General features: G+C 42.9%; 1 protein-coding gene across 3 annotated transcripts in view; it reads right to left on the minus strand.

Moving 5' to 3' along the window:
* ANKFY1 (ankyrin repeat and FYVE domain containing 1) overlaps positions 1-11,149 on the minus strand; it is a 32,457-nt gene that overhangs the window by 15,416 nt on the left and 5,892 nt on the right. Inside the window, exons 3-10 of one of the 3 annotated variants that reach the window (XM_027690748.1) lie at positions 10,948-11,066; positions 8,466-8,601; positions 6,854-6,977; positions 5,229-5,378; positions 4,148-4,313; positions 1,893-2,097; positions 1,009-1,077; positions 87-286 (exon numbers count right to left, since the gene is read on the minus strand). In XM_027690748.1, coding sequence (XP_027546549.1) covers positions 87-286; positions 1,009-1,077; positions 1,893-2,097; positions 4,148-4,313; positions 5,229-5,378; positions 6,854-6,977; positions 8,466-8,601; positions 10,948-11,066 — 1,169 coding nt within the window. Of the gene's footprint in view, positions 1-86; positions 287-1,008; positions 1,078-1,892; positions 2,098-4,147; positions 4,314-5,228; positions 5,379-6,853; positions 6,978-8,465; positions 8,605-10,603; positions 10,624-10,947; positions 11,067-11,149 lie in introns of those variants that run through there. The other 2 variants (XM_027690747.1, XM_027690749.1) reach the window with 2 other exon arrangements.

Genomic DNA, 11,149 nt, shown 5'->3' on the forward strand with positions numbered 1-11,149 from the left:
TCATCCAGCTCCTCTGAGTGCAGTCAGCATTAAGCAATTAACTTACAAACCTTCCACCTACAGAGAAATACAAACCTCTGGTTTACCTGTCACTGTGTCTGGAGCATCTGTGTTGCTGCCTCGTTGGATCAACCTTGCTGCAAAACTGTTCTCATCAAAGGAGGTTCCATTCACAACAGGGGCATCCTCAAAGGGGTTCACAGACTGATCAGACGACACAGTGATGTACTGAACTGCAAGCCACAGAGCTGTGCTTCCTTCATGATCCTTCAGCTCCAAGTCTAGTCTAAAAATAAGAGATAGTGTCCCCCAGTTTATACCTTAAAAGTGGTTCCCCATCTCAGCTTAAGTCTCAAGTGGCTGAACAGTTGTACTAGCTCATCTCGTACCTCACTGACAACTCCTGCTTGCCAAAAAACCTACTGTAGCTCCAGTTACCTCAGAGAATATGGGAATACTCTGAAAAAAGCACAGCACCTTCTATGACTACCAGAGTCAAGCTTATTGCTCCCAGGAGAAGTGTGGCCCTGGTAGATCTGGGCTCCCACTAAACATAGCAAAGAGGCAACTCCTTTTTGTATTTGAGTAAACTGTGTGCAAGAAATTCAACTGCAAAGAAACTGAGTCAAACAAAGTGTTCTGCTTCACCACCCTAAGAAGTCACCTGCGGCAGCTTTAAGCAGAACCCAAGTACATACTGAGACATTTCAAGAGTATTATCACTCCTTTTAGCTCCACTACAAATGGACATTACTACATTGCTTCACCTTTGAAATTATTTCACCCTCTTTGAAAAACACAAGAGATTCAGTTTGATGCTTCTCTACAGTAGGGTAAAAACTCACGTGGCTTCTGGCACCTTTAGTTATGCAAAGCCTTTACACTTTTGCATCCCAAGCCTATTATTGGTCTTACTAGAAGGCAAAGAGGCACAGAGGAGTTGTTAAACCAGGTTTCATATCTTCACTGTAGAAGGTAACGTGTGTTTTACACGTAAAAGAAACTTACTGCTTGCACTGGAGCAGCTGACTGAACACAGGCTCATTCCTGACCACGATGGACACGTGTAACGGGGTCCTGTAATTGCAGCAAAAAAGTACAGTTACATCAGGAACAAGAGAGACACTTGATACTGTCCCTGGTCATCAACAAGCCCCTGCAGATTTATGGGCTCAACTTCTGTCTTTTCTTTCAGAAGGGCACAAACACATCTGGAAACAAAGAGCAGTCTACTCTTCCAGTGGACACGCTTTCAAATCATTTGCTGTAAGCAACTCAATGTAAGAGTGAACTTTCAAGGAAGAAGCACAAGAGTTTGATCCATTAGAACTGTGTACACACAGTTCTTGTGCTTCTTAAGCCCTGGAGTGTATCAGCTTGTGTATAGCTGATGTACTCCAAGTCTTCTATATTATTTTATACACTTGTTTGCCAGCCCAACCTAACCTGTGAAACAGCTTCCTGAAACAGGCCCTGCACTTCAGATGAACACACTGCACAAACTGGCTTCCTTTGAGGTAATTTCAGTTTCCCTGACAGCTTCAAAGGGAAGTACCTTTCAGGAATACTATTTGGCATCTTAGCTGGCCTTCTTTACTGTTCAGTGATTCAATAAAGGCAAATTAACTGTGTGCCATGTGTCCTAACACCATCAACTCACCCCAGCTTTCTGTAGCTGGGCTGTGTTTAATTGGCCATGACAGGGAACCATTCAGCCTGCACAGCTTTCTGCTCTGAGTGCTGCCCACAGGTCTCCAACTGGCTCCACGAATTCACCCTTCCTGCTTTCCAGTTTCACCTGTGCTTTGCAGACAGACCTGAGCAGGTTCTCAGCACCTGATCAGCACACCACTGTCTGCTAAACTGCTGACTTGGCTTCCCCCAGTATTTACCTGCCTTTGTTGTCCTGCATGTTTGGGTTGGCTCCTGCCTGCAGGAGGGACTCTGCAATCTGTGCCATCTCTGCCATGACATCAGGTGAGTGCTTCTTGGGGCTGTAGGATGCCACGAGGTGCAGAGGGGTCTCCTGGTCCCCCAGTGTAGCAGCATTCACACGGGCACCGTTTTTAATGAGAAAGTTTGCAGCAAATTTATCTCCTTTTGGGAAACAAAACAAGGTTATTTGTGGATAGATACACCCTATGTACTTTATACTCCAGAAAATGGATACACAGGATTTCCCTTCAGACCATACATTCAATCCAACACAAGGGTCTGCTCCTACAATGCCTCAGCAATAGGCAACTTCAACCCTTCACTGCAAAGTCAGGACTAAAATATTTCACAAACCCTTGGAAAAAGTGTTTTGCCCACAGGTGACTCAAGTTCACACAAGAGTTTATTATTATTGTGATACTGAATTTGCTAGTTCCTCCATCAAAACAATCCATTGCTGCTTTAATTGACCACTGGACAAACTGTGATACTAAACATACAAGTATTGTTTTGAACAAAAGGTACCATTCCAGGGCATCCATCAAAACTGTGTAGTTGCAGTAAGTCACCTGGTCAGTCCTGCTACACAAACAAGCAGTAACACAGCCTTTGCTCTGGAAAGCTTAGCTCCATTATATATAGGATAAGGCCTTCAGCAGTTCAAACCCACCATGCACAGCATTCCCAAGAACTCCCTCTTGAGAGCTTCTCAGGAGTCAGAGCTCAGGGCCACTGCGACACACAGAAGCCTGGACTTGAACCACCAGGGTGCAAAGAATGGCCTCAGGGTCATATTTCATATTTTAACCACCCTCACTCCAAAGACTACCTTGAACAGACACAGTCACACCTTGTTTGGCCTGAATGCACGACTGGAGAACAAAGAGCAGTGTTCCAATCTATAGTGCTGTATTATCTCTGCCAACAAAAACCCAAATCCCATTTTCTGATTTCCATGTCTGACATTCCCCCACTCTCCAGTGATCATAAGTGATAAGAATCACGTGGCAAGTTCAGACAATTTGCTTTAGCTCCATTTCCAGAACATGTGATTGTTAACAGTGATTGATTCACTGAAGCTGTGGTTACTGAGAAGCAAGCATTCATTCTCAGAGCCCGAGCTCAGACTGAAAGCAGACAGCACAACCAGAGGACAAATGCCAGCATTAAGTGTGAGGAGCAGCCTGCTGCAACCTTTGCAGTGCTCTACAGGCCTGCAGCCACCACCACACTGACCTATGCCTGGAAGGTCTCCTACTCCTGCTCAAGTTTCATTCACAGGATCAGCCACCAGCTTTACCCTGTTTAGATATGTAGGAGATTAAAAGAAGAAGTTGGGAGCTGAATTTAAGTTTTTTTGAGCCCAAAATAACTTCTAGGAGTCCCAGAGAGTTTGCTGTTAAAAATAAACTCATGCTTGGCTTTCTGGAGCAGAGCTGCCAAAGACATTGCAGGAAACCAGCAGCACGAGGTGTTCACTGCAGATTTTTCCCACACTTTGACCACAGGCCAAGATGCTGCTGATCCAAAGCCTTCAGAGTGCTGTGGCCATGGCAACCAGGTCCTGCTGTGCTCCAGTTCTCATCAGATGCATTTCCCACTCTAAGGTGGAGAACAGCTCAATATAACCCTGTAGTTGTACTCAAGACTCCAGTGGTAACTACACTACTATTCACCAGAGCTCTGAAAATATTCAGACTGGACAGAGGCACCTCCACTTGCTCCTCAACTTTCAGTCACATTTTCCTCCTCTAGGACTGCTGTGCAGTAGCACAGACCCTTGCTGTTAACCAGCACAAAGAAGCATACGGTGCATTCAGTCCAAGTCTAGAAAAAGATTTCATCTTTGTGACTCTCATGCTGTCACACTCAATTCAGCTATTTGTCAGACAGACATGGTATTGTCAAATTAGAATATTCCCAGTGTCTCCCTACATTTCTTCCTTTAGCAGGCAATGTTCTACTGGACTGCACCTGGATGGCAAGTAGCACAAGTTTCCCCAGCCAGCAGCCCGGTCTCAGATCCCAAAGAAGAGTCTGTTTGCTTTTAAGTTTAAAAAAAAAAAAAACAAAACAAAAAAACAGGACAAAGTCCATCCTTCACTAAAATCTTCTAACTGAAGTGACAACTACAATGTGACACAGGAATAGACTTAGGAATCACGCTGGGAACAACTGGAAGTTAATAAAGCTTCATATCCCATGTCCTTACCCCTCTGGATGGCTTTGTGCAGCAGACTCCAGCCTCTCGTGTCTGCCCTGTCCACGTCAGCCTTGTGGTTGACCAGGGTAGTTGCGATGCCCTCCAGCCTTTGGGCCAGGGCCAGATCCAGGGCAAGGTCTCCATTGTGATCCAATTCATTGAGCTTCCCAGGAAGCTGCAACACAAACACAGGGCACTGACACTGGAGACAGGCTCAGCAGCCCAACAGAGTGTTTTAACAGCCCATTTCAACCAGCACAGTCAGCCCTCCAGCCCCAGGGCAAACTCCTGGGGGTGTGTTTTGGTGAGGGCACCCTGCACAGGGACAGTCACTGCACCACAGGCAAAGCTGCCCAGAGGCTGTTCCAGGACAAATCAGGAGCTGTGTTTGCAAGCCTTGTCCAACTCACAGAAAGCCAGACTAGTGCACTCAAACATGTCACCAGATAGGCATATTCAATGTAGGAAGAATCATTCAGTTATTCCTTTAAGACACCTCAAATCCCACCTGGATTAGCACCTAGGGGTGCTACATACCAGCAAAGTCCCAGCTTCCAATTAAGATTTGAGGCAACTTAATGTACTAATTGAATAATTCTTGATAATTAATACTTGAATTCTACATTCTCCCTTGTTAGGGGACATCTTATTTGCTAGTTACTTAAGAGTTTTCACCCAAACAGAACAAACACCTGTTACTTCAAACTTTCAACAGAAGAAAGAAAGCATTTGTTCAAAGAAATTATTCTTACTGAACTGCCATAAAGCAGCAAAATTGACTGTTATACCATTCAGTTTTAAATGTGCATGGTAATATCAGGTAAGGGATTTTATTACACACAGTCTGTTGTATGCAGTGTTTTAGAAATGTTATGAATCACTTCTGAATTATGTCTTCATGGAGCCTCTGTTGCTAGACCTCCATTAGGTACACAGAAGTAGCTGTGGCAATATTAAACACGCAAGTTAAGAACATTAAACATGCAAGTTAAGAACTAGTGACAAAAATCAGTAACAAGGTTCAGACTGGGAGTTCAAAACCAGTTACCTGAAACACCAAATTCTAGGAGATAGATCAACTCAGTCTCACCTGTGAATCCATTTCTATAAGATACAAAAAGACCACATCTTCTCTCTCCACTTTAATAGCCTTATGCAGAGGATATTCTGTCTTGGACTTGAACATTTTGTACAGTAACTGGGCACTCATGCTGCTGAAATCTTCCTTACGCAGGTCATCCTGGGAGCAATAAAAGAGAAGGGTAAGCAACACTCCTGTTTTATTTATAGACAAGGCATTGCACAATGGAATTCTGAAGTTCACAAAACAAGCTCAGTGAAAAGTCCCATTTTGGTAACATTTTGGCAGGAACAATCCAAGATAACCTTTTAAGATTTAATCAGGAAGTTTTAAATCTTATATTTTAGTTTCAAGATCAGTTGGTGCAATTTTTCTTCCTTTCTGTCTACAGACATGGAAAACTAGCATTGCAGCAGACATTATGGTAGATTAACATCTAATCTTAAAAACAATCCTCTATCTGGGCTTATTCTTAATTCTGACAAAAAAAGGCCTACAACTATTGAAAACTGACAACTCCCCAGAACTTTGTAAAACTATCGATAAAAGTAAACAGAAACTTAGGGGTATAAAGACCTAAATGAGTTAGTGTTCATTTGACTAAACAGAAACAACCTCATTTTCAGGTAGAATTAAGCATGAAAAGTTAGGAACCAGAAGCAGTCAACAGTTAAAACTGTTGACCCACAGGTTCAGATACAATAATCTTTTTTTATGCATTAACATATCAAAGCACTCCTCTCTGCCTTAGTATCAGTCAAAGAAAGAAACATCCACATCCAGATGATGCCTTTTAGGTTCAGAATAATCTAAATCCCCACACACAAGTCTACTGTTGACAAGCCTTATTATAAAGGCCAATCCATTACTCAGTTAATCAAACTTCCTTCAAAATAGAGATCTGAGCAAGTGAAACTTCCAAGTTGGTTGCAAGACCATTTGTCTCTCCCTCCATTACTGAAGATAAACTTCCCTGGCTTCCATGAATTATTTATAGAAGTAAAAGCAGGCCTGGGATTTGTGACCTGTGTAGACAGAGACCAACTATGGATGAACTTCTAAACAGTTTGGAGTCCAGATTTGATAAACAACCCTCCTGCTTATTAGAACAGTCCCTTTTCTTTGGCTCAGGAAACTGAGACATGTTGTACAATGAAGCAGTTCCAAGGAACAGAACAACTCTTCAGGTTATGAGCTACTCCCCTCCAAGACATTCACACCAGACAGACAATGGATACAACCTCTAAAGACAACTAAAATCTCTCAAAGGAGCCACTTAATGTTCTTTGCTTCAAACATATAGTTGTAGAGAACCCCAAACAACACAGTGGCAAAAGTACACGTTGTAAATATAACCAGGAGAGATGGGAAGGGAAAAGTCACCCTGCCTCAAAAGCAGCCCCAGAACTCACACCAGGGCTCAGCTTTTCATCACCACTGTTGTCAGTATAACAGGTCACCTTAGTCACTGCAAAGTTATCAGGAATCCATGAAATCCCCATCCCAACTGGAATGCTTGTAACCAAGAGATACTCCTGAGGGTAGACACTGCAGTAAGTTAAGCAAAATTCTCCTGATTAAGTTCCTATACTGTGCAAGCATTTTTGCTCTTGTTTCCTCCTGCCAGGACTCACCCAGTGACTGGCAATGATCTCTGCACAGTAGTTCAGGAGGGTGCTGGCACTCAGCTCCTCAGCAGTCTGGTAGAAACGGATGCAGTTCCTGACATTAACTAGTGACATGACTCCTTTTTCACATCTGTCAAAACAGGAAAGCCAGTGGTCAGTAATCCAACAGCTTTGCTGCAATCACTGTCCCATGTTCTAACAGGTCCCAATACCCCTTTTCCTAGATGCCAGTAGAAAATGGCTTGGACTTGCTTTACCATAAGGCTGAGCAGCATAAACATACTTCAACCAGAAGCCCTGAAAGCAGCTTCCCTAAAAGCAGACTTCCACTGGAATCCATCTAGCCAAGGGCCAAGGTAACACCACACTGCAGGAATCTGCAAGTGGGGACACATTCCAGTTCTCCCAAGGGCACAAACTGCAGTTCATTCACTGCTGTGAAGGAGGGGAGATGTGTACCTTCACAAGTCCCACAGGGATCACAGGCAGGGGTTGTTCAGATTGGATACTGGGGAAAATGTCTTCATGGAAAGGTGGTCAGGCACTGGCACAGCTGCCCAGGGCAGTGGTGGAGTCACATCCCTGGAGGGGTTTAACAGACGTGTGGATGTGGCACTTGGGGACATGGGTTAGTGGTGGCCTTGGCAGTGCTGGATTAATGGTCAGATTTGATCTCAGAGCTCTGCTCCAGAGGAAACAATTCCATTATTCTATGATTCCATACCTACCAAGACATCTAATAATTCCCAGTGGCATCCTACACATGGACCTGTCACTAGACTACCATGAGCAGACACCTGCTAAGTTCACAGTACAACATGAGGACAGTTTTTAGGCTGGTAGAAAGCTTGAAGGCAGTTTTAGCACTGGCCTTACAGATATCAACATCTTTGGTCAGCACACTTGACAGCAGTTTAGTCTGCTTCATGTTGGAGGCACACAAATCATAGATTATGGATGTCATGTACTGCTACAGACACCCCCTGGGCAAAAGATTATTCTATCAAAGGATACTCTGACTAAACCCAAGGCTTTGAAGTTGTACAAAACTTGAAGAGGTTTCAACTTGTACATTCAGGCTTCTCACTAAATGGTTTTTTAGAGCACTCCATCAAGATGACAATCCAGCCTCTACTAGAATGGTAATTGTAATCTCAGAATGGGAAAGCACTGTACTGTTACATTAACCTTATTTCTGAAGAAAAGTTACCACCAAGATGCACAGAAGAGCAGCTCTTTCAATTGAAATGTCACCTATGCTATTTTAATACTGCAAGCCACCTGACACTGACTCTTCCCAGTGTTCTCTAACAATTCCTTTCTTGCAACTCTCCAGAGCCTGGTGCTATTCTACTGATCTCTATCTCTTCTTAACATCAAATTAGAGTTATTAGTTTGACTGGGAGAGGAACTGGAAAGTAAATATATCATCTATGAGAAAAACTGCTTCAGTTTAACTGTAGAGCAAGGCTTCATTTCCCATAAACTGAATGTCAGGCTGTATTATTAAAACCTCAAGACTTTGAAAAAGCATAATTTTAGCTATTTGCCAGCAGTTATTTCTATTCAAACAAAGTTGAAGAGTTCAAGCAGATTCATTGTATTTACTAAGACTCACCTTTCCCTAAGCAGCTGGAGCTGGAATTTATTAGCCAGCTTCATGAGCTCTGTCAAGAAGATATCATCTTCTCTGAGCTCCAGTTCATCTGTGTAGATCCACCTCAGCATTGCCATGGTTACCTCTGGGTCAGCATCTGCTGCAGGGAGCAAGAGCATTAATGAAATCCCTAAAAACAATCTCCAGCTCAAGTAGTTGCTGTTCCTTTGACTGCTAAAAGTCACAGCTACCATAAAAAAAGCCTTGTTGAAACTGTACTTCTTCAGTTCAACTAAGATGGCAAAACAGAGGCAAAACTGGGCAAAAGTTGAAACTAATGACAACCTTGGCACCAAGCTGGAAAACCTTTTTCCACTGGAACACTGTGCAGAATTCAGGGAGCCCTATAGCATCTCCTACCTGCTACACAAATGTTGCATATTTAGGGGCCAGTGATGCCCCTATAAAGTCCTTGGTCCCTCACATATGGCCAAATACAAACCTACATTTGACAAGCACAAAGCCCCTCTTTGATTTAAGAATCCTCTCTCTGTATTACAGCCATATGTTCTGAACTGCAGCATTCCAAAGGTACTTTCACCTTGTTACACCTTGGAAATTACTCCAAAGCACTTCAAACTGCTGGGAACCATTTCTAGGAAAGGTCCAAAAGTGCCAGTTCAAGGACCTGCTCAGATTTCAGGTGTTTACAAGACTGACCACAAACTGATGTTTTACACAGTGAGAAAACTCAAACCTGTACCACAGGACACTACACAGGCCCAATGGCCAAGGACCTTTGTCACCTACTCACAAGTGTAGTGACAACCCTTCTTACAAGGATGCAGATGAGAATAACTCCAGTAAGACCAATTACAACAAAAATACCATTCATTTAGAAAACTCGCCTTAGTCCTTTAAACTGTTTTGTTTTTAAAATGAAAAAAATCTAAAGTTGAAAACCTTTAAGAAACTGAAATACCCATCCTAAAACATCTTTAGATCTGCAAAGCATCAGCAGTCCTTGGCATGAGCAGCCTCCCAGGAATCAGGAGGTTTTGAGTAAGGCAAGTATTTTTTGCCAAACTTGAAGCAATCAGAAAACCTACTTGATGTACAATCAGCTGTGCCTTGGCAGAGGTAAGAAGTGCATCTTCTCCCTCTCAATAAGAGAACATGTGTTCATCTCTTTCTACCCTTTAAAGATTAGAAAACTCTACAGATCACATGAACTCTCGAGACACTCAACTGCTGTCTGTATTTTGGAGATAACATTCAGGCAATCTCAGCTTGCAAGTTCTTAAGAGAACCCCTTAAGAAAACACAACAATATCCAGGGAGCAGCTTGTTGCTTGTTCCAGCTATTTCATAACCTAATCCTTGTGCCATTTCTCAAATTCTATAAAAAATTCAATTTTACAGTGGAAAGTATCATTTAATAGCACTTCTTTCAAGCATCATTCTGTAACAGGAAGTATTTGCACTGTTAAACATTTAAGATTGCAGTTACAGTGGAGATTTTCAGCTTAGCTGTGGAGCTGGAAATGCTGTGCACTGCCACTGGTAACAACACTACAATTACCATAAGAGCCTTTTAGTAATAATTTTTGTTAGCATAGCACTCAAATTAAGAACTCCTCGGCATCTGTTTTCTTGTGGCTGCAGAAAGACCCATAAATCACGTTGCAAGGAAGCCCATGCTGTCTCACAAAACCAGCTTGCTGTGACTTGCTCCTTTTCCAGTTTGTCTGCACTTGGGATTCATGATAAGATTCAGTACAGAAAGTGAAGCCAGTGCTTAATATTCAACATGCCAGTCAGCAGCCTGCTTAACTTCAAACCTGGTTTTAATGCTCATAAATTAATTGTATAAGGCTCTTCCACACTGTTAAGGACAGAAAAGCCTGTCAAGAGGTTCAATCTGCAGAAACACCGCCCAGTGTAAGTACATGCAAGAAACAACTACAGCAGAACAAAACACTCATGTAGAAGATGGTCCTTTAGAAACCTTCTCTTCCTCACCTAATTTGCAAAGGTATCAAAGTGCCAAAGCAAACACCTTTAATAACACCAGTATTTGGATTCACTTCCCACACACACTATGTTAACAAGCAGCAAGGTATTTCCATGACACACTTCAGAGAAATGATGCACACTACCTCAAAAAGCCCTGTCCTTAGAAAGGAAGAAGTCAAGTTCCTCCAAATAGATTTGTTTTTCACTATGTTTAGTTGACTCTAGAAAAGACAAACAGGCCACCAATCTCAGCCCCTGTTTGTTAAAGAGAAAGAAGGCAGGTTATTGATTTAACCAGTGCTAACACCCAGGTCACAACCTCACCACCACGTTTCAGAGACACTGAAATCCATAATCAACAGATGAAGCACCACTTTCAGTGGACAGCACTACTCTGGAAGGCACACAAGTAACCTCTTCCCAACAGGCCCTTTCACCAGTCACCCTAAAGGCAATCAAAGCATCACATTCCTCAGCAGGGACTGACCTGACAGATCCAGCTCCTCGGTGGAGGCGAGGTTGGCGAGGCTCCACGTGTCACTGCGCGCCGCCAAGACAAATTTGTGAGCTCTGATGTGCTTGTCCCCAACCTTTATCTTCAGATCACTGAGAAAAGAGCATCAACATGTATAATGCAGACTCCCCCTGTGCTTGGATACATATGGATTCAGCATCTCCACATGTCCTGG

The sequence above is a fragment of the Neopelma chrysocephalum genome, unplaced genomic scaffold (genome assembly GCF_003984885.1).
Source record: "Neopelma chrysocephalum unplaced genomic scaffold, ASM398488v2 Primary Assembly neopelma1_82, whole genome shotgun sequence".
Classification (NCBI taxonomy): domain Eukaryota; kingdom Metazoa; phylum Chordata; class Aves; order Passeriformes; family Pipridae; genus Neopelma; species Neopelma chrysocephalum.